This window comes from Alosa alosa, chromosome 22, assembly GCF_017589495.1.
Source record: "Alosa alosa isolate M-15738 ecotype Scorff River chromosome 22, AALO_Geno_1.1, whole genome shotgun sequence".
Lineage (NCBI taxonomy): Eukaryota > Metazoa > Chordata > Actinopteri > Clupeiformes > Clupeidae > Alosa > Alosa alosa.
This window is the reverse complement of record NC_063210.1, coordinates 10,241,247-10,265,865: the sequence shown is the minus strand read 5'-3', so window position 1 is coordinate 10,265,865 and position 24,619 is coordinate 10,241,247. Positions and strand designations below refer to the sequence as shown.

The 24,619-nt window shown below is 42.9% G+C and overlaps 1 protein-coding gene across 1 annotated transcript; it reads right to left on the bottom strand.

The window, feature by feature from the left end:
* Positions 1-1,829: 1,829 nt before the first annotated feature.
* Positions 1,830-22,639, bottom strand: LOC125287698 (integrin beta-3-like). The gene is made up of 15 exons (XM_048233668.1): positions 22,501-22,639; positions 21,348-21,433; positions 20,397-20,601; positions 19,918-20,170; positions 19,052-19,223; positions 18,669-18,830; positions 18,343-18,438; positions 18,147-18,236; positions 17,062-17,196; positions 15,464-15,893; positions 8,373-8,595; positions 7,150-7,250; positions 6,688-6,807; positions 4,650-4,816; positions 1,830-3,071 (listed from the first exon to the last, which is right to left on the bottom strand). Exons 1-15 carry the CDS (start codon positions 22,571-22,573, stop codon positions 3,000-3,002), a joined length of 2,385 nt encoding a protein of 794 aa, XP_048089625.1. The 5' UTR covers positions 22,574-22,639; the 3' UTR covers positions 1,830-2,999.
* Between the last annotated feature and the right edge of the window lie 1,980 nt (positions 22,640-24,619).

The window sequence follows — 24,619 nt, the reverse complement described above, 5'->3', positions numbered from 1 at the left end:
CAATGTAGCCGACAAACTGTGTGCCGCCACCACGTGGTCTGGAGTATGATGGTGGCAGATATTATTGGATAGAATAGAATAAGTTTTATTGTCATGTCAAACACGAAAATGGTCTTCGGTCTCTCCAGTAAAGCATACAGTAGCCTACATGCGATACAAAGTACCCCCCTCTCCACACACACACACACACAGTTCTCCAGTCCCTCCACCTTCCAGATGCTTCTACCCCAGATCTCCCCACCCTTTCTGCCTCCTCATTCTTCTCTCAGACCTATAGCTAGGCACATGTGCAGCCTCAGTATAGTATAAACTACACAACTGTTACTCTAATTTGTCCACCGTTTATTAACCACAGTAATTGCATTTGGGATGAAAGAGCCCTTGTAGATCTTTTTCTTTGCCATAGGTTTAGATCCACCCTGAGGGAAGCAACTCAAACTCAGGGTGGAGGAAATAAGTTTTATCATCCAATATTAACAAGAATTTCCTGTTTACAGCGGCACTCTGGTCATCTAATGTTTTTTGTTGGTGGTCGTGGCCTATAATCTTCCCTGCTGTCTAGTCGGCTTATTTTTGCTGTATACGGTCAGGTACAAGATATCAAATATCAAAATATCAAAAGCAATGATGCTCGCTATCAGGCTGACACACTCTCTCAAGAATGTCAGGACTGACCACAAACCCCTTCAGTTTCATGATAACAGTCGTTGGCTATGTTTTTTTGCATATGCAATCAATATTACGGAGCCCAGGACGTGTCATTGCAAGATATGTTTGTGTATTGAGAGAATGTGCGCTCATTTTACTAAATCGTGCACATTTTACTAAATTTAGTAAATTGTGCGCACGTTTTACTAAATAGTGCGCTCATTTTACTACAATTTAGTAAAACGTGCGCACGATTTAGTAAATTGTGCGCACGTTTTATCATATTGTGCACACGTTTTACTAAATTGTGTGCTCAATTTACAACAATTAAAATGAGACCACAATTTACTAAAATGAGCGCACTATTTAGTAAAACGTGCGCACAATTTACTAAATCGGTGCGACGTTTTACTAAATCGTGAGCACGATTTACTAAATTGAGAGCAACATTTTATTAAAATGAGTGCACAATTTAGTAAAATGAGCCCACGCTTTCTGGATATATACCAAAAAATACCTTGCAATGACCCCTCTAGGGCTCCGTAGTACTGTGAAGATCATCTATGTTCAAATATACTTAAAACAATTGACAATTCCCATCGTTTGGTTACTTAATATCAGTGATTCTGGTGTCTGATTGGTTTATGTGCCCAGTGCACCAAGCCCCTGTTCAATAAGCAGTTGCAGCAGTACATGAATTTGCATTGGTCACCTGGCTTTGTTGATAAAGACTAAACTGAACATGGATTTGTCCTGGAAGACTGTTCTAACCAACAGGTGGCGCCCCATGACCATGACCAGAGCCCGTCTACGGGACATTCTATGCCATGACTCTGTCCATTCAACTTTGTGTTACACAGTTATTTCCAAGTGCTGGGTTTCAGTCTTTCTAACCAACAGGTGGCGCCCTTGACCACGACTGTCTATTCAACTGTGTACTGTAAAGAGGTTATTTTCAAGTGCTGGATTTCTTGATACTATCATTATCATACAGAGGAAATATCATCTCCCACCCACCCATTTCACCAGTCACACACACCCACACACACTCTTCCTAACCATTCTCTGCTGTCCTACTGCCTTGTGTCTCTCACTCTTTTCAGTCTCTCCCACTCTCAATCACTCCTTCATGTTCAAACTCATTGACATTGTTCAACTCATTAAAAACTCAAAGTCAGATGGGCAGGTCATAGAAAACAAACTTTATATACAAAATATTTTCTTTGGTAACAATAATTTGTGACAACGTTCATAATAGCAAAGAACAAAGTGTGACAATGGTGACATTATATTTTTCATTTTGAAAATTGTGAAAACAAAACTTAAATTAAAATAAAAATATAATTTACAAAATGGGCAAAGACAACATGGATGCACAAAATGCAACCCACTGGATTTGTTCTCTCTCCCCTTTGTATGTGATGATGCAAACACAAATAATGGCCTGTCTTCAACAGTGAAACCTGTCATTAAATTCTCAGTGTGTTGCGGTTCAGTCAGTTTGCAGTTTAATTTTCAAAACATGTCATTAGCAACGACTAGTCAAAGTAAATACAGTAGGCGAAGTAGTAGATGAAGTACTCGTGTTCTGGCAAAGGTAACCTGCTCTCCTTACAACTTACTCAAACCTCACTAAAGGGAAGACAAAATGAATACATAATTAATTGGATTTTTAAGCCAATGCTGACATCAACTGCTTGAACTGGATGAATGCATACTGTAACACGTGCGAAAACGGTCAGCTTGTGTAAGTTTACAGCTGAAAAGGCCACCAATTGAAGAAAAAACAATATATGTCGACAAGTTCTGTGAAAATGGGCGACAGCTCTAGCTATAACTTTGTGCTTTTATCCCGAGAGGCTCACACTCAAACAAGATGACGGGGTGACAGCTGGAGGAAAGGAGGAGGAAGTCTCATGCTGGGTCAGCCGAGTGTGATTAGTTACCTCCCCAGGCTGGAACACTCAAACGAGAAAAGACACATGGACAGAAAAAAAGACTTAAAAATAAAGCCTGTTCACAGGACAGTGTGTTTAATCTATTGGTTTCATGTGGATGACAATGTCAGTTTTTGAACTGACAAAAAAGTCTGTTAACATATGTTTGGGAAAGGGACACATACATACAGTACATAGAGAAAAAAACACTAAATTCTAACACTAATCATCAGTCACATAATGTACAATGTTGTATTTACAGCGGTGACAAAACTAAATAAAATGATCATGTTACATCCTCATCCTACAACAGTAGAGCCTGCACAGGTTGAAAGATCTGAGAGGAAGTCACTCCACACTGCTTGTGGGCTGACGCCTTTCTAGAATAGTCCATCCTCTCAGCTGGTGTCTGAATCAGTCCTTATTGCCTCGGTAGGTGATATTTGTGAAGGTGGAGGTTGCTCCCTTGTAGAGAGGGTTGTGGCCCTGGGATTGACACAGAGGGTGGGGGAGGAGATTAGTGATGACCTTTTTTTTTTTTTTGCAATTTTTTGTCCTTGTAGAGGAGGATCACTGGAGAATCACATGACTCTATAAATGTAAAGGGAAAAACTAAATCTGCACAGTCTAGACTACTTGAGCTGCAAAAAGCAGACAGGTCTCTTAATGTCACAGGCAGGCAGACTCAGAATGAGAAAGAAAGACGTGTTCACAAAGACGGCATTACCCTGAAATATGAACACAATGCTACTCTAAAAGGGGTCCCTCTGCAAGATACAACACTTTAGAAAACTCTCAGTAGAACACTTTATATCTTGGAGACAAACTGTTATTTTCAAGTAATAGCCCAAAGTGGTTCTGGACTAGGCTGCTTCTATGGCTGGATTGCTAATATTTTTTGACATAATTGCTGAATTGCTAACATCTTTTTTTATTACATGTAACATTCTAAAAATGTGCAATACTAACAAATACAGATTCTACTTGAGTTCAAAATCGCATTGCGACTTTCAAATCCAGTCCAACAGAGGGGGTGGCCTTGTCCCTCAACCCTCCCAGTGGCTGACCTGTACAGTGGGATTAGCCCTGGTTTGGAGAGCCCCTGGGGGATCAGACAGACCAGCGGTGGTTGGTGTGGAGAGTGGGCTCTGTGCTCTGACATAACATTGGCTGCATGGCAGAAAAGGCTAATTAACGTTGCCTAATTTAACACAAAGCACACCCCTGAGAAAGGGTGGCACGTGTTTTTGTTGAGCTTTGGGATTGGGAAGGAACAGCATGCCACAAACAAACAAAACAAAACAAAACAAAACAAAACAAACAAAAACAAGCCCTCTGCCACCACATACTGTATGCCATCTCACCGCCAGCATTGAGTCAGACCTTAGATACCCTTTTCAAAGCATTCTTGTGCAGCTTTGACAGTGTGATGTATGGTTAATTGTAAACAGTGACAGAACAGGTAAACATTAAAATCTCTACGGGTGTGGTTTCTGTCAATATTACGGACACACCTGCTCTGTGTCTAAGCCTGTGTGTTTAAGCCTCTGTGTGTGTATGTGCCTGTCTGTGTGTGTCTGTATGTGTGTGTGTGTGTGTGTGTGTGTGTGTGTGTGTGTGTGTGTGTGTGTGTGTGTGTGTGTGTCTGTATGTGTGTGTGTGTCTGTATGTGTGTGTGTGTGTGTGTGTGTGTGTGTGTGTGTGTGTGTGTGTGTGTGTGTGTGTGTGTGTGTGTGTGTGTGTGTGTGTGTGTGTGTCTGTATGTGTGTGTGTGTGTGTGTGTGTGTGTGTGTGTGTGGGGCACTTCTGTGTGTGTGTGTGTGTGTGACTTCTGTTATCCGTTTCGTCCCTAGTGTGTGTGCGTGTGTGTGTGTGTGTGTGTGTGTGTGTGTGTGTGTGCGTGTGTGTGTGTGTGTGTGTGTGTGTGTGTGTGTGTGTGTGTGTGTGTGTGTGTGTGTGTGTGTCCCATGTGTGTGTGTGTGTGTGTGTGTGTGTGTGTGTGTGTGTGTGTGTGTGTGTGTGTGTGTGTGTGTGTGCTCTTCTGAGTGACTCAGCTTAACTCACCGTGTCCCATTTTGCCCGTGCCCGCTCCTCCTCGAACCTGGCGAACTCGCGGCGGTCGTGGATGGTGACCAACAGCTTCCAGATGAGCAGGGTGGCTAGGCCCAGGAAGAGGATGGCCCCCGCCACCGACAGCAGCACCACCAGGATGTCCGGCCCCTTAGGACAGTCTAGCAGGGAGGGAGGGACACAGCAAGATAATAAGAGAAGGAAAGGAGATAACAATTTGTCTGAGAGAGTAACTGAGGGCCCTTACTGCCCTTACTGTAGAGGAAGGAAATGACTATAAATGTATATGACGCAATTTAAGTTAAATACTTAATTCCAGAACAACCAACAGTCGACCACAGAAGACTATAACGTGTGGAGCTCTAACAATGTGTGTCAACATGTATGTGTGAGAAATACAGCGTTTTCAGGTACAGGGTTAATTCTCCACCATATATGTGTTGGTCCACTTTGCCTCAACTTATTGGTGAAATAAGTTTTCTATGCCCCTATGGCAGTTGCAATCACTGTGTGATTTTTAGGTGTGCTTGTATTCTGGACATACTGTATACAACTTTCTTTTACTTTTTATTCATGTATTACTGGGCTGTTGCGACAAGTACATTTCCCAGGTGTGGGATTTCCTATCTATCTTATCTTATTCATCTTTAATATGTCTGGCAACTTTTCCCTCTTTTATGCTATCCCCTCCATCTTGTTGGTCCTTTCAAACGCCTCAGAGTGCCATGTCAGCACGTTCGGTAGCAGAGATGCCGTTTATGGTGTAGTGTTTACGAGGTTGGGTTGCCTTTTCATGTAGACAGGACCCTCTCGCTACCAGCGTTATACCCCGGCCGAGGCCAGAACTACACTACACATGTGGATCCATTAAAGGTGGGGGGATGGACGACCGCTCACTGCGCACCTCCACCATTGAAGTCTCCCCTTGCTGCCATCTGTGCTACTGATTTAGTCTCCACATCTCTTTAACAAGCAGGAATGCAGGGGATCAAAGGCAGCGAGGGCTGGATGAATAGGCATAGGAAGAAGTATGTGCTGTCTGAAAATTATTATATAGGTACCATATTAGAGCTGCTGTCTGTATTTTTGTACTGTATTTATACAATATCAGTGCAAATTGAAAATACTTTATCACTTAATTAAAGCTGCCGTCAGAGAGTCTGGCAGATTGAGGGGACTTAGCCAAAATGTTGAATGTTTACAATTCCCACGCCCTGCCCCACTACCGCCGAGCATCGAGTTTGTGCGATATTGTAACGTGTGGTGATCTGTGGTGTGTGCATTAACTGTGATTGACAACCAGATCTCACACAGCCCTGCGTTGGTTGGACCAGAAGAACCGGGAGCTGTGGATTTTTTCAAAACAAATAACAGTCTCTAGGTGGAGGTAGAAGCGTAGGTTTTTTCTAAAACCGGCTGATTTATGTTGTTCTGTCGGAGCATAGTGTCGGTTTCAGTGAATATGATCACTCACATGAATCGACTTCAGATTTAAGAGTGAGAGAAGAGTTCCTTCATTGTCACTGCATCTCTAATCTCTACACTGCAATGGTCATCATCTCTAATCCCTACACTGCTAAAGACAAAAAAAGTCCATTCTGCTATAATCACTATGTGAGGCCATTAGACGGCTGAATTCTTATGCTTCACTGTCTCAACTGTATTTATTTTATCAATGAATGTCCATTTAGACACAACATGATACTTGATTTAGGAAGTGAGTGAGCGAGTGAATGAATGTACGTGGGCAGGGGCGCTCGATAATTTGGGCCCTATGAAAGACAATAATTCTGGGTCCTCCGATAATATATTGTATTACTGGGTGGTGGGGGGCTCTCTGGGGGCCTCCTGTCAGTGCTGGGCCCTTAGAATCATATTAACCTCCCAACCCCCGCAACGCCCCTACACGTGAGGGAGCCCCTGTTAAGAGTGTGAGAGAGCCATATTGTCATATGTCAAGTCATATTTTTTTATATAGCCCCTTAGACAATCACATGCATAAAGGCACAGCAGACCACATATAGGCCCTCACCTGGCTCTTTGACCACAAACAGGACAGACTGACCACTGGCCTCTTCATAGTACTGGAAGCGCTGCACACAGTCGTCCTCGTCTTTATAGGTGCAGTTGACTGCATTTTTGTCATGGAAGACTGGAGGAGGCAGGTGTAGGGGAGGAGAGACATTTTGACATGGACATTTTAAAATGGACATTCTCTCATCTGTGTGCAATTAGTGGATTATACAGTACAGTACACAATACAGTTTGTGTTTGCGTGCTGGTATTCCAAATCCGGAATAATGGCCTTTTACAGTAATATGTAACATGATATTCATCAGGCAAATCTGACTGGTGCTTGATCCGCGTTTAAGAGGCACACATTATTTACACATTATAGATATTTACATGGGGAAAATCAAATAGTCTTTTAAATTCCAAAGGACTATTTGATACAAGGAAAATCAAATAGTCTTTTAAACTCTTCCAAACTCACCTATATCATCCACCAGTTTAATTTCATCTCTGCAGATTCGCGTGCAAGATGTGTCCTCAAAGAGCTTTCCTCTCTGAAAGTGCTTACATTCAACACATTCCCTGGGAAACAAAGCAACAGGAAACCATTAGCATGGATGACAGAAACTGTCTGTATAACACATCCGAAATCTCTCAAATCCTAGGAGTCATCCAAGTAAATGTTAGCATAATGTTTAACATTTGTGCTCCTTCCATATCTGGAAGTTATATAATGCGGCATTCTGGGGATACTGATGATGATTCATTTTGGCGTTCACATTCCTTATAAGGCAATACAATGCAATCTCGCTGATATTGTCCATATTTATATGCAAAACTATTCATTGCAATGTCGCAATAGCCCTTAATAAGCAGCTCAGCTAAACTGGAAGTAAAAACAAATGTGAGAAGTTGTCCTATTGTAATTCTCGCCTTGCCAAAAGTGTATTTTTCTAGAAGAGCACTAGAATAGAGCTCATGTGCAGTTCCTGAAAAGGCTCCTGGAACTCTCCTGGACAGTGTAGCATACCCATACCCAGAGTCTGGCAGATTGACAACAATACCCTGTTGTGAAGAGGTCATTAAATTAGAGACTGCTCTGACTTTAGTTTGAGCTTAGTAGATAAATAGGTGAGATGGCTTCGGCAACTTTGGTGAGATGTTAATACCTAAAAAGTGTTTATACATCCTGCATAAACATCCTGCACTTATTACAGTTACTGAGAGGTGGTACAGTTTTTCACCTCGTTAATAACAGTGCACTAATAACAGTGCACTTTCAGAAACTGAGCCCACATTCTAATACTAGTGTCTACACAGTCATGATAACTGTGAAGTATGGGTAACACTTTACTTGACAGTATCCCCATAAGAGTGACATGACACTGTCATGAACATGTGACACATGAACCCTAACCCTAACCTCTAACCCTAATCCAAAACCTAACCATAACCATAACCATAACCATAACCATAACCCTAGCCCTAATCCTAACCCTAACTTGTTATGACAAAAACCAAATGTCACTTAATAACAGAAGCGTTATGTCATAAACGTTTATGACTTGTTTATGACACATTCATGACAGTGTCATGTCACTCTTATGTCGATACTGTCAAGTAAAGTGTAACCGAAGTATGTATTAGCAGTACACTTAGCAATTGTATACTACTTTTCTTCATGACACACATCAAGTCACTCACTTCTTCATGGTGCAGGCGTCGGGGCAGGTGGGGCACTTCTCGCAGGTGGCGCCGTAAGCCCCGGGCTGGGTGCACTCGCAACGGCCGCACACGCACTGGCCGCGGCCGCTGCACAGCAGGCCCAGGCTGGACATGCAGGTGTCCGTACGGGTAGAGCAGTTACAGTTCTCTCCCTTCCAGTCCGGGTCACACTGGCATGAGCCACAGTAACACTTACCGTGGCCTAGGAGTGGGGTGAGAAGGGACGGACACGGAGGAGAGGGAGAAAGAGAGAGAGAGACAGAGAGATGGGGAGAGAGAGATCAAGAGAGACAGAGAGATGGGGGAGAGAGAGAGAGAGAGATGGAGAGAAAGAGAGAAATGGAGAAAAAGAGAGCGAGAGGGAAAGATGGAGAGAGAGATGGGGAGAGAGAGAGATGGAGAGAGAAAGAGAGAGACAATATTGCGTTGTTAGCTTTTTTTCTAAAATTACGAAAATAAACACTCTAGCACACCTTATGTGCGATTTTGGGGACTCTATGATGAATAGAACTGAAATAGATGACGATCATGAAAACGCACAATCTGGACATTAATCTGGACATTTTATCATAACTCGGCTTTTGATGGTTGCCGCTTAGGGTCGAATCAGTGACGCACGCACGTCAGGTCAAAACCAGGCCATGAGTGGGTTTATCACTTGGTGGCAGTCTCGCCAGCTCTCGCTAGGTCGATTCCCGGAAACTTAACTTTACAGGCAACACTTCTCAGGTGCTGGAGGGGAAAATGAAAAAGTTGAAGAAAAAGATATTGCAGCAGGTGCGTTTTCGCCAGAAAACGCTGGATGAGTCCACCTTCAACCAACCACCTTTCTACAAAGACAAGATAACTCTGACCACGACAATCAGGGGAGACCACACGGCAGGTCAAAAACATTAGAAAGAGTGACTGACGACCGTGGAGAGAGTTCCATCTCCACCACAGGCCAGGCCGAGCGGAGTGGGTGATGGGCCGAGTCACGCTTGCAAGAGGGCACATCCTTGCCAGAGTGCCGAATATGTCGATGATAGCAACACAGACGTTACCAACCAAGAGGAGAGGGAATTATGAAGCCCAACAGCAGTAAAAAGGTGGTTTTGTGAACAGAAAAACTATATTTATCGAAAATATATATTTATATTTGACCCAAAAATGTAAGTGTCAGAAGAGTGACAGGCTCAAACAGCGCATATTTCATAAAAGACGCTTTATCTCCATTTCTAGAAAAATAAACAGGGATTTTCATGAAAACTAGCCACTGTTTAGCTTGGACAGCAAGATGCCTTAAATGTGTTGATGGTTATATTATAAGTCTCAATCTGTCATTTATTTGCACAAAACTTGCCAGAGGTCATAATTTGAGGGGTTATTGCCTTTTAGCCCAATCCGCTAACCCAGCTAGAGAATAAAATGGGCCTTCTATTTTTCCATTTTTCATGTGAGTGGTTCTGTGCAGAAATACAAGACCAGTTGATAGTCATAATTTGTGTTTAAAAGTATAAGGTTAGTATAAGGCTACATGTGTGCTATAATGTAGCAGAACTAGGGTGACCAAAAAGGATAAGTGGGGGCTACATGCAGAACTTGGGTGTTGAAAAGGGGGAGTGGGGGCTACATGTGTATTATAAAGCAGCAGAAATAGCACCACAACACAAATCTTTGGGCCATTCGCTCAACCCAGCACAACCTTGCAGCAAGTGCAACAAGTGCCGCTTGCTATCTGTAAGCCCCCCTTGTCTGCGACCGCAGAGAATATGCTGTTTTTTTTTTATCATCGATCACTAGGCTACTTATAAGCCTCATTTGCTGTGGAGCACTTGTGGAACCCACAAAGAAGGACACTCTACTTAGGTCCGCATAGAGGGCTCATGATTGATATATGGTCTTTTGGGCCCCCACCGTTGACTTCAAGGCAGCGCTGCCTGGAAGGCACTAAGGTTAGGCATGGGTTAGGTTTAGGTATAGGATTACAATTAGGGTTAGGGTTGGGTTTGGCAGCGCTGCCTGGGGGCCCAAATGTCCATCAAAAGCTGTAAAAGTCCATCTATGATTGGTCACCCTAGACAAACAATGGCATTAGCTAATGCTATCATTGTGGCTAACTACTAGGCTAGGGTCAGCTGCAGGGGGTGGCAGGGAGACTTCCCTGCCATTGCTCCACCACCATGAGATGTTCTGGGATTAATGGAGCAGAACATCAATGAAGGGTGGCTCCCGATGACCCTGCAGCTACCCGCAATGGCACCGTCGGAGGTGCGGCAAGCAGAAATGCTCAACAGGCAGTCACTTGCCTTTGCTAACTTACCACCTAGCAACTGTCAGTAACTAACATTATTTTACTGTTAGATGTAGGGTTGCCAACCGTTCCGTAAAATACGGAATCGTCCCGTATTTGCAAGGAAAAAGATGTGTTCCGTATTGAACTGATACGGAACGCATTTTGTTCCGTATTATTGAGAATCAACTCCTGCAAATCCATGACAGATCAGTATTATAAGTTAGACTATGAGCGAAAAATACACGATTTGTATGAAATAAAGGAAACTTTGCTGCTGTCATTTATCCCTCTCAGTTTGTCTGTCATCACTATCCCAACAGAGAATGCACTTTTCGTTTGAGCCACTCGCGAGTCATGTATATTACGCTGATAGCGTGGCGTGAGATGACATGTCTTGTCATAAGTTTTACAGTGCATCTGTGCAAGATAAACAAATAGGCTAGCCTACTTGCTGCAGAATAAAAAAAAAAGCAAGAAATAAAATAAGGCTTCACCAAATTCAGAGCTTCTGGAGCTGCTTGTGATGTTCAATATATTTTTTCTATGACAGCATATCCGCCAGTTCAGTTTTCAGAGTTATTTGGTTTGAGTATAATAGGCTACAAACAGTTATTTCTTTAACTGTTTTTGCATCGAAAATGATTCTTGTTTTGCACCAGATAGAAAATGAGTAGGCTAGTGGCTATAGAATGTAATATATTATGTAAGATTTTAGTAAATAATAGCTCACAATTTTGTAAAATGATGCACTATTTAGTACAATAATACATACATAATTTCAATACCCCCACTAACTGAAGTGGATGCCGGTGTACTTACTGAAGTGTATTATCGAAACCCCGTTCCTTATTTTCATATCAGAAAGTTGGCAACCCTAGTTGTGAGCCAGCTCAAACTACACAACAATTTGGACCGACTTGATTCAAAAGTTTGTCGGCATAAGTCTGCCAAGTGACATTACATTTTATGTAATGTCACGTTTATTTTTTGTATTGATTTGTCTAGTTAAATGGATCATCTTGAATTTAGTCACGATAAGTCGAGGGACGAGTACGAACGAACAGGTATGATAAGAGATCAGATTCCAAAAATAATTCAGTGGAAATGCATGGATTCCAGTTGCTGCTACTAAAAGCAACTGAATCCATGCATTTCCACAGAATTAGTTTTGGAATCTGACCCCTTATCATACCTGTTTGTTCGTACTCGTCGCTCTACTTATCGTGACTAAATTCAAGATGGCGTCGAACGGTAAAATTCCTTAAGGTACTGTCTGTATAAATCGTCTTGTAAATAATCTACCAGTGCTTTTTCAAAGTTCTCCATGTCTTGTTTTAAATGTCAAGGCCCTCGGAAGTCTACCAATGAAGTATGGAGCTACTTTGAGCCTCGTAAATGGTGTAAAACAGTGATTTATTTGCATGGCTAGGCCGATGCCCGAGGCACCACGACGAAACCCTGTTGGTAGCATTGGCTAACTAGTGCCAGATTTCTGAGGTGAGCTATGAGACATACGTTCACACTTGGTATCATGTTTCAAGCCACTTTAGGTCAAAATCACACCGGAATTATCCTTTAACTTTAACGTTGAAGAACTCTGCATTACGGACCAACAAACGGTCGCTGTTAAAAGTCCACCGAGTTGCTGATCTACAAGATCGGCCATGACTTCGGACTGCTATGCTTCCAGTGATATCCAGACTATAACAAGGCCTAACGTTCACGTTATTTCCAGACTGCCAGTGAGTGTAAAGAACTTTGTTGGCGTTGCATGCATCGGTTGTGGAGACACAGCTGTGCGCAGTTTCACGCGAGTCATCATTGCCCTTGGACATTTTCAGCGGTTGGAAATTGGACTAATTTTAATTATTTTAAAATTTGTTTTTGTCTGTCTTCTATGTCTTGGTGTCAATGCGCTGGCGACTACGCCCATCCGTCCGCATCTTTTGCATTTGTTATTTCTTAAATGTAGTTCTATGTCTTGGTGTCACGGGTACGCTGGCGACTACGCCACTCCGTCCGCTATTGTCTTTGTTAGTCTATGTGTCAATGACAATGTCTTGGCCTATATGTGGAGCGCTTTGGGTTGCACTCTGTGCACGTTAAATGCGCTATACAAATAAAACTGACTTGACTTGACTTGACTATAGGTCAACACCAGTTAGCTTCCATGCATTGTTCTGAGCTTTTATGACATCATCACATTCACATAGATGTCTCATAGATTATTTTGCAGTATTCTTAAAATATAAAAGTAGGCTACAATAGTATTTTGATACAAAATACAGAGTAATTTTCTTCAACCCAATAAAATACAAATGACAAAATAATATTTTTGTATTTGAAATACGTATTTTAAATACAGTACATGTATCAGCATGACGCCCCTGGGTAAGGGAACATCAGACTGGTGGGTATCGTGTTTTGCTCTTTTCACGGCACACGTTCACCCACTTCTGACCTTTCATGTCCAGCCCAAGCGCGGCCATCGCCTGTAGCCTAATATCCAACTTCCAGCCTCCACACACACACAAAAAAACATTCATCTGTTCTGTTACATGGGTTTTCTAAAAAAGGAGTTCTGGTGGTAAGATATCCAGGGAATTTCTCCACAGTTATGGGCAGTAGAGTAGTAAACCTGTAGCCTATCTCTGGAACATCTTTTTTCCCCCTGTGGCTTGATAAGCTTCCATTAAATGAGTGTACGCTATGTGCAGCATACCACCCTCTGGGTCCCTTCAGTTCTCTTGAGCACTTAAATGCAGAAAACGCATCTACATCTGCCATCTGTGGTACTCACCACAAAGAAACTCCACGACAATGAAACACGAGAAAAAAACAGACCAGCTCTGGGGGAATGAAACAACAAACCAGCCCCCAAACTCCCACAGTCGGACCACATCACCGCCTCACTTGTAATCATCATTCTATAAGTGCTCCGTCTTACCCAACTGTCCCAAGACTCTTCATACCACAGAAAATAACAATAATAATTCCTGCCCAGACGTCCAGTCTTGGCTCAGCCCCCCCCCTTCCCTCCCTCCCTCTTTCATCCACTGGGGAGTTCTATTTTTAAACTGGTGACATAATTTCTTAAGTGCACGAGAACCGTTTGCTGGATAATTGTTAAGTATTTTTGGGGAATGTGGTGTCGATGCGCAATTGCTCAAATGAAGTTGATGGTGGTTTGGGATGTACACACACACACACACACACACACACACAGCAAGACTCTGGAAAATTACATCCAGACTTGAAACATCATAATGCGGTGCTGCTGGACACATAAGAATATTTAGTCTAAAAGAGAAATATGGATAAATACAACAACATCTGACCAAAAACATCAGTCTGTGTGGTTTTAGCTGCAACTAGCTGTTGTGGAAATCAGGTCACTTTGTAAAACCTTACATAAACTATGAACCAACCCCCTCTCACCTCAAGGTCCAGACCTGGTAACATCAGCACTTCCACTTAAAAAAGTAAGCATGAAAGACTCCATGTAGATGCGTAACTGGCAAAAAACACAGCTTGTTATCAGTAGTAATTCCGCCTCCATGAAGTCATCCTGGAGGTGAGCCGTGCAAAAACATCTGAGGGAGGACAGATATATGCACTTTTCAAATACACAGATCAAGTTCACCGGGGGAACGAGGGGCGGTTTGCCAAGCACAAAATCACACGCAACGGCAGACTAGCTGAGAACATTGAGGGAGATACTTAACTGCCTCACAAAAAGCGGAGCAGGCAGCCGACTAACAAAAAAGAAGAAAAAAAAGGAGGCGAGATGGTGATCTAATTGGGGCAAGATGATGAGAAACAGCGAGAGGACTGAGAGGGCACACAAGGGGAGCAGGCCGAGGATTGATGAGTCCAGCTAACTCATGACCACAAGCCGCAAAACAGAACATCCCTCAGACTCATTCAACAAACAAGAGCTCAGGCCTGTGGCCCGGATTTCTCTGCTCTACACTGCTGCTGCTGTCAAACGCTGATTTAAGAGGAGGAGGAAAAGGTCTGGATATTTAGTGAAGAGGATGTGATGTGAGCTATCCTAGCAACATGAGTCCTTGGAACATAACAAGACGTTAAAACTTGTGGAAAATGAAGAGAAATGAAAGAAGCGTGAGCTGGTTCATTGAAGGAGGTTGAGTCAGTCGTGACGCCATCACTGACAGTCCCACATTAAACATCTGAAAAGCCCACAATAAACGAAGGAGAATTCGGTTTGTTTAGCTGACATATGGCTATGTCATTCTTTAGAGATGACAGAAGGCCAGCTGAGGACTTAAATAAATACCTGAAACCCAGGCCATGGTGTCCAAGAACAGCTCCTTTAAACACCCAGGGTTTAAACCCAGTTTTCCCATACATGGGATTAAACAATGAAAAAAAACATAAGAAGTAAAATAAGCTTGTCTTGAAAATGTACACTGTATTACGGGGCTATCTTGTTACAGAACAAAAAACAAGTCGGATCTTGCAGAACTTCAATGGAGATCTAGAACTTAGTTGAGAACTACGCTTAATACATGTACAGCCCCTAGAGCAGAATTTTTACTTCACATAGACATAGCAATTGATGTCATCAGAATAAATTTGGCCTGGACATTGTGCAGATCCCCATCAGACTGAGACCAGGTCTATTCCAGACCCTGTTCCTGTATCGGAAATAAGACTCCGCTTATAACTTCCCTATACCAAACCTCCATACTAAAGTTCCCTACTGACTGGATGTGACATTTCCAGCTTCCCTCCTCTCAGCTGGAATCTATTCCCCCACGTGCCATCTTACCTGAGCACAGCTCGCTCTTGTAGCGGAGGCAGTTGAAGTCGTCGCACTCGCACATGGTGCCCCACACCTTGCCGAAGTCGCTGGCGTGGCACACGCACTGGCCGCAAACGCAGTCGCCGCGGCCGCTGCACACGGCCTTGTCCGGGCTGGCGCTGCACGTGTCGCGCTCCTCGGGGCTGTAGTCGCCCTCGGCGCACTCGCAGTGCGGGCCCAGCCGCCCCGGGTTGCACAGGCAGATGCCGCACTCGTACGTGCCATTGCCGCCGTGGCAAACGGGGCTGTCGGGCTCCACCCGGGCCTGGCACTTGCACTCGCACTCGAAGGTGACGGCGATCTGCAGCGTGTCCTTGAAGCCCACCGGCTTGAGGGTGAAGGTCTTTGTCTTCTCCTTAGGGCAGCCCCGCATTCGCACATCCACACTGAAGGACACCTGAGGGTCAGTTAACAATTTCGTTAGTTTCATTGGCATTTCGATGAAACTCAATAAGGTGACTGGACGGCAGTTTGTCTTAGCATCACTCAACGCAGTATACTGATGGTTTTCTAATCCATTAGTAAATTCACTGTGACCTTAAAGAAAGTTTATGAGCTTCCTAATAACAGGGCTACAATTGAAGTTGTGGTCACATTAGCAACCCACAAGCTTGTTACTGTAGCCGACCTTACATTGTAATAAATTGAATCCATTCCGTGTGACACAAAGAACATTTCCCTTGATTTTCAAAGAAGAAGCTAAATGCCTCCAGAAATCCTTTGAAGGTCTATTAACAAGCACTGGCCATGCACCACCCTGACCATTCATAAAAGCTTTTTTTTTGTTTGGTTGAAGACGTCCCTAGAACAAATCTACAGATTAAATTCAGTCCACAAAGTGTACACATACAATGCCACGTTGACCTTGACACTGATCACACACTTGACCTTTTTAACTCAATAAATTGGAGCAGAGCACAGAATGTGTGAGGATAGTGCTGTGGCTCTATGTCTTCATAGAATCGTAAACATTTACATAATTCTACAAAAATATTTTAGGAAAAAAAATATATTAATGGCCAAAAAAAGAAGTTATTAGCTTCCTGATAAGCTGACTGGGTGTGTTTTTTTTTGGCACTGGCTGGCCAGGTGTGATTCATAACTTTAGCATCATACACAGTGCCCTTGCTCCAGTCATGGAAATGACTGTGCCGTCTAGAGCCCACACAATCTGTCTGGCCAGCGCTTCTCTGCCAGTCTTGAATATGACAGGGTGGCACCAATGACTCAGAGTTTCAGTCACTCAGCAGGAAATGGACAGACACGCTCAGCAGACTGAGAAACAGCGCGGAACTGTGTCCTTGTCCGAGCCGAAAGCATATGCACGTCTGAGATAGCACTTAGACAAACCGAGGCATGACATTACTCTATTAAACACAGACTTTGACACTGCGGTTAACCATCATTACAGATAGCAGGGGATGAGTGACCAGAGTGATGACTCTAAAAAGCATGTCATTTCCTGTTCTTTAAATCATTCCTTATTTGGGGAAACATCAAGATCAGTGTTCCCAACAGGAATGTGAAAGAAAATTCATAGAAATGGGGACGGGACGGATACTAACAGTGTCTCCTATCTTGAGGCCTGAGCAGGATTTCAGACCAGGAATGACCTCCCCTTTCAGGCAGGTAGCGTTAAAAGACAGACTCAGCTCCTCCGGAATCCCCTGCAGCTCCAGCTCCACCTTCGAACGGATTTTCTGTCCCAAGATCAGAGGAAGAAAACAAAACAAAACAAAGAAACTGATGAACAATGGCGTGCATCCAAGGAATTTGACTAAGCTTCTGGAACATTTTCACACAAGATATTTGCATGATTTTTAGAGCAATTCTTGGAATCCCTCTAGAGGAACATTACTTCAAAATATTTTGGTATGAAGGAAAGAACTAAACCTCAGCATATTCTGGAACAAAACAACTGAAGTGTCAAAAAGTCCACTAGCCACTTTTGCCACTGTCTTTATGCCTCACTGTTTGCGTGCTATATTAGCACATTAGCACATATGCATAACCCCCCCCCCCCCCTCTCCATGCCACAGCCGAACTGTGGCCACACTTATACATTGTCTTAAATAGTTAAATATATAGATATATAGACTTTACTTTACTTTATTTCTGCATTGTTGCACTGTTGGACTTACTCACTTGCACTATCACCATGACCACTATCACCATTGCACTATCACCATGACACTCATTCACACAGAGCACCTTAGAGCACCTTACCTTACCTTACTATGCACAGAGAATCACAGGCTCAGTCCCTGCCTCAGTCATTGCAAAGCGCCTCTGATTGATTAATCACCACTATGTGGATACTGTTTTAGAATTGATTTAGATTAAGTGTTAGTTAGTATAATTTGTATTTTTTGTAATTTGTATTTTTAGTATATTTTTATATATTGTATTTAAGTTTAGTTAGTATAATTTGTATTTTAGTATATTTAGCATATTCTTTATCTTCTACTGTCCTTATTGCTTAGTTGTGTTTTTATATTATATACTTTAATTACTCTTTCTGCTGTTAAAGAATGTGTTTGTGTTGTCTGTATGCTGCTGAGACCTTGAATTTCCCCTGGGGATCAATAAAGTATATATCTATCTATCTATCTATCTATCTATCTATCTAAAAAGTGACTTAATCACTCACAGCATAGGCATCAAGAATAAGCTGAATCACATTGCTTGAGTTGTCAGACAAGATCCCAACTGTAGTGCCAGGTATGAGTTCACTGTAGTTCTAAAACATGGAAAGATATAAAAAGAGAAGAGGTAACGAGTTCAGTTCAGTGTATTATTGCATATTTGATCCAACTAAAATCTCAATAAACACAAGAAACTCTCACCTTGTACAGAGGTTGAACAGGGTTTGTTACCGCAAAGATGAGATTAATGTTATTCTCTGACATCTTTTCTGTTATCAAGGCTAGGGATGGATAGTCCTGCCGGATTAAATGCCAAGTGTCAACACATCTTGATCTTTCAGTTCAGAGAAGAAATTAATTCATACAGGAAATGTGCTTTCTGCAATGGGCATGAATGATTTTCTATGTTTCTAACTGTCCTTATTACAGCAAAGTTGAAGCTGGTGGATATCTATCTATTTGTGCCATTGAAAAGAATCCAAAGGAAAGCATAGCCTACTGATGGATGGATACTAATCCATGCATACCAGTGTAGTAGACATAGAGTACATGTTGTCTGGACCCATGTGGCATTTGCCGTCGTTGGGCTGGACGATGCCAGCCAGGCGGCCATCCAGAGCGACGTGAGTTTTGGCATCGGTGGTGAACACCAGCAGATGGGAGGCGCCTGGCCTCCAGCCGATTCTGTCCTACAGTAAGAGCAGCGGAGAGAAGATGAGATCTTTCACCTCGTGTTGGTGTGTGAGTGGAAATAATTTGAGACCCTGATGTTTGACACTACTGGAATTACACACAAAGGTATTATGGTTGGGTTTGCATGTGTATTTTTTGCATCTTTAAATAAAATAAATCATGCCTATATATCTACCGCCCTTGAGGCTTTGGCGAGAGTGTTGCCGTTGGAGCCCACCTTGCAAACGGCTGCTTGTACGATCGCGTCAAAGCCACCCTCGGGGGCGTCCCTGTTCCGCGACACGATCTGCTTCTTGACTTCCTCTGTGAAGCGGCTGACCCTCTCCGTCAAGGACAGCACGTGTTTGTAGCCAAACTGAGCCTCACACACGCTCGGGTTCCGGTTCAAGCTGCGAGAGAAGCAGATGCATCCCTGAGATGCAGAACAGGAAATGTGGTCTAATTCTTTACTAGGCGTGTGACCCTTGCCGGTAAGTGGTGCTGAACCACTGATGTCTGATGTATTTTTATACAGTAATTCATTATAGTTTTGGTCATCCATAGGTTTGCATCGGGTTTTCAATCAATCAAGGTTTCTTGATTGAAATGTGTTGTGTGTGTGTGTGTGTGTTTGTGTGTGTGCGCGCGCGCGCGCGTGTGTGTGTGTGTGTGTTTGAGAGAGAGAGAGAGTGATAACAATTACCAAGGTCTGATCCTAATCTCCACCTCTTAGTTGCCTCAGTAGGACTCAGTTTTAAAGAAATCCCTTGGACATCACTCTGAAAACATTGTACACTCTTGTTCCTGGCAAAGGTCTAAAACCATAACAGTAAGTCATGATGAATCATTCCAGAATGATGGAGATAGTGTCATCATTCTCTGATGGACACATTGTGTTATAAGCATACTTGTCACATACAGTGCACTACGTGGTAGGTGTTGCGTCATCATAAACCATAATTGATAGTCTCTTTTAAAAATCCCCTTGTGGCATCTTTAACTCTAACAAGTGGCTATGGAGAAGGTGTCGTTAACCAACGTTTGTGCTGACATATGCAGAAATAGTCACTTGTGATACAGTGATCAGCACCCCGGAAGTCTCACCCGTAGCAGGGGTTCTTTACAGCCTCTGGAGGAGATATGTACATGTAGGGCGAGACGGGCTTGTCCACAAAGGCGCCGAAGCCCATGCGCAGGTTGCTGGTCGTGCGGTTGATGGCCTTGGCGAGATCGTTGCCCAGCATCCGCAGACTCCGCAGGTCGTCGTTCATGGAGTAGGACAGGTCCATCAGGTAGTAGAGATCCACGGGGTAGTCCTCGACCTGCCGCACCTTTACCGTGAAGCGCTTGGAGTCGCCTGGAGAGAGAGATCATGTTCACAGGACCATTTCAAAACATTATAGGACACACATTATAGGACACACAGCTGCCTATAAAATATTATAAGAGGGGAAAAATTAGGAAAATATTTCCAACATGGTTCTGCTATTTAGAGAGATTTAGAGAGATCTGGCCCTTCATCATCAGAACTGATCTAGCAAGTGAGTGAGCAAGTGAGTTGCACACTGACTCGACTGACTGACCTGGTCTCAAGGTGATGTGGAGTTTCTGGGGCTGGATTTGGGTGACGCCTGTGGTAGACCCTGAGGCCTTGTTGCTGAGCGGTCTGTCCTCCTCCACGGTCATACCACTTTTAGGGTTCTCCAGTGACCTCTCGGAGCATCCTGCTGCCTTGAGGTTCTTCTTCAGGTCACAGCGAGACACCCCGGTTTTACCTTCCCCAAAGTCCTACAGGAAAAACCCACCATGTCAGACCACGCCAGTTCATGGCAAACATTCCTGTACATTACAAGATCAGACTGTTTTATCTTAGCCACTCGGACATGTTTGTGATCATGATAAGGTTCTGTTGAATGAAACTGAAGGCAGATTTAATGGTGCCAACAACATCAGGCAACACTGAGCAGAGTGACTCCCAATGAGTGATTCCCAGAATGATTCGATGAGTTCAGGGAGTCTGAATACTGGTCTGGTGTGGGAACCTGTCCTGTTCTATGGAACAGTATAATACTATATTTAGTTAGTATAGTGGTCTCCATAACATGCCAATTTAGTGAAACGTGAAGGCAGTAAGAAAAACACCTTCAAGGACAACTTTGGAATAAAAAATGATAGCCCTGTTCTACTCCCCCCTAAACTTGCCAAAATACTAGCAAATATATTTGTGCTTCTTTAAAGTAGCATTAGATTGACAGTTACATAAATTGACAATTTCATAAGCAAAGCATATTAATATTTTAGTGAAGCAATCCTTTATACCTACATGAAAATTGCGGTATATGAAACATAAAAAAAAAAAGATGTTTTTCACATTTCTGTTAAACAGATTTTTGCCACATGTTTTACTTTTGTAGATGTTCTACAAATCAAATTCCGAGCAAGAACTAGAAGCTGTCCGTGTTTATTGCTGTTATGTGGGGAGGTGAGCTCTAGGGCAGGTTTAAATACAGAGTGAATAAATGTAGGGAGCTCACCTCTTGGAAGCACCAGGCACAGCTTGGGTGCACGGCTAGGCACTGCTGGCACGTGCTCACTCCTCGAGATGTGCAGATATTGGACCCTGCAATCAGGTAATGGTACCAGTAATCTGAGCTTCATTGTTCAAAAAATGTCATTACATTGTGTAATTGTCCTTGAAATGATTATTCTCTCGCTCTTTCTCTCTCTCTCTCTCTCAAACACACACACACACACACACGCCACACACACACACACACACACACACACACACACACACACACACACACACACACACACACACACACACACACACACACACACACATACACACACACTTAAACGCACATTTTGTATGTGTTATACCCTCAAGTAAGCACCATGCCCTTCCCTATGTTCAGTAGAGATTCTATATAGTGTGTATTACAGTATCATGGGGTGGCAGCTGTCAGTGAATTGTAAATTATGTGTATTTGTTCAGAAAATCTGATAAGAGTGCTGAATAAATACTGACTGAATGCCAAGGCCACAGCAGAGAAAAATGTGCTCTCAACAGCTGAAAGTATGCAAGTATCCACTCTGGTGGTATAGGGTGTTTGTGGGGCAATGCATTATTATGGGTCTTTGGGAGTTTCTGTTTTCAAACTAGATCAACCAAAACTTATACATCACTGTCACTCATGGCTCGAACTCCTGTCAACTTTCCAAACCTGCATTTTATGTTCAACACAACATGATAAACTAAAAAAATCTTAAGTTGCCTATAGGCCTACAAAGTGTCTGGCCTCTGACAGATTTATTACTGCAAGCTACCTATCTACAACCACAGCTGCACTTTGAAATATCCAACTGATAGCACATCTGGCACATTTCTGACCAAAACCAAACCAAAATAGTCTTTCCAAACTATTTTCCAAATATAATGTGTCTGTTCATTATTAACGTTACATATAACAGTGTTTCATTATACAAACAGGATATTGGGTAGGCTGTAAGAGTTGATGGATAAGGTCATTTTTATCAAAGATCAACACAGGCAAAATGTACAGGGACACATCACACTAAATAATATAACATAATATAATATAATATAATATAATGTGGTCGTGTTTACTTTTGAGGGAAAAAAGACAAACATACAAAAAAACATGTCTGTATTTGGAGACTTACCCAAAGCCTTTGATACAATGAATAACACCAAAACATATATCCTTAATCCCCGCGCTCGCTCCATGGTGTCCATCCAAAGAGCACTGCCCTGATGCCAATACCTAAGTCCAGCGCGCCTCTAGACATGAACTACTCAGTTTCTCCACCCCCTTTTTCCCCTTCAGACGGCCAGCAGCGGCTCACACCAAATACAGTAAATTGTAAGTTTTTTCCTTTCTCTTTTTTTTCCTGCGGAAATTCATTACTTAAGAGGTAAGGAGGAGGGATTTCATGATGTCTACAGGAACATATTTAGGAATGTGCCAAACATCTACAAATACCCCCACACACACACACACACACACACACGATGCACCTAGACGCATGGACAGTTCTACACAGCACATGAGCTAGAAAATAACGGAATCTTCGTAGGCTAAATTATAATGGTGTCTTTGAAAAGTGTCGCCTTGATGCGAAACAGTCACAAATGTGGAAACGTGGCCTGCAAATGTGGAAATGGAGAGAAGACGATGAACACCTGAACATTTCCTCAAGGGATGGTGGACAGGGCTACTAATGGTCACAGGTCACAGAAGACTAGATTGATAGGACTACGGTTGTGGATATCGTCGATAACACCAGAATGCGCACTGAAGCAGAGAATAAGTTTGTAGCGTTAGCAAAAGACTCCATGTTCATCGATCGCACATGGTATTCGTGATGCTTGAGGTTTTGTCGCCATCTAGTGTCTATGGTTTTAAGTATATAAAAGGAATGGCAACCTATCACGGTGCTGCTGCCAAACCAGGCAATGTTTCCATTTCGTAACCTTAACAGAGAATTCCTTCTCCTTCTGCATTTCCGAAATCAGATGTATCCCAGTTGCAATCTGCTTGTATGGTACGTTTCAGACCTTTCCAGACAGAAATGCAATATAACTGTACAAGGCCTACAGGGCCTACAATGCAGGTACATGGAAAAAAAAAAAATGGATTTCTGCAGTTAAATGCAGTAAAATGTAGTTGCAATGTATTTTTTCATGTTCAAAATACTGCATTCCTGCAGATGAACTGCAGGAAATTCCTCAAAAATGCAGTTTTGACACTTTATTTTTTTGTTAGAGAAATGACCCATAAATATGAAGTTGTAATTGTATCTTAACATGCATCTTTTTACAATGCAAATTGTTCCCTGTAGGTAAATTCTTATTAGGGTTATAACTTTATTTTTAACTAATTGCCTAATAGAAGCAATTAGTCTCACCAGTATGCGTCTTCACACACTTCTCACTAGAGGGGGCACTAACACAGAGTATGTATCCTACTGACCAAGTCTGATGCAAATCACTGAATCTGTTTGCCTACAACAATAGTCAGTGTGCCTTCTCCAGGTTTTTAAAGTGAAGGTGAATTGAATGATAACATGCACACACTCTCTCTCACACACACACACACACGCACGCACACACACACACACACACACACACACACACACACACACACACACACACACACACACACACCACACACGCACACACACACACACACACACACACACACACACACCTTACTTGTCCAACATCTGCTACTGTATGGTAACATATATGACCTGTCACGTTATGCCATGCACCATTCCTGAAATCTCAGTTTGTCTGAACAAAGAGTATGGTGCTTTCAACAAAGTCAATAAAAAAATAGATAAGAGGACCCACTCTCTGAACTGACAAAGTGTACTCACCCTTGCGTGTGTTTTTGTGTGTATGTATGTATGAGTATGTGTGTGTGTGTGTGTGTGTGTGTGTGTGTGTGTGTGTGTGTGAGTGTGTGTGTGTGTGTTTGTTTGTAACGCAGGGGGTGGGGGGTGATGAACGGTCCCAGGTGGTCTCTGAGTCCCCCACTGCGAGACCCACCTGCCCCCTCCTCTTTACAGCCCCCCATTACAGAATGAGTTTTGAGTGACAACAGCAGCTCCTGGTAGAGGTAAGGTGAGTGAGTGTGTGTGTGTGTGTGTGTGTGATGGGGGTGCAACTTGCCAGGAACCATGGCTCATCTCCCCTCCCTCCCCTCACTCTCTCCCCTTTTCTCTCTTTCTTAGAAACCTTTGGTCCCTGCAGCCTGACATCACAGAGGGCTGTGGA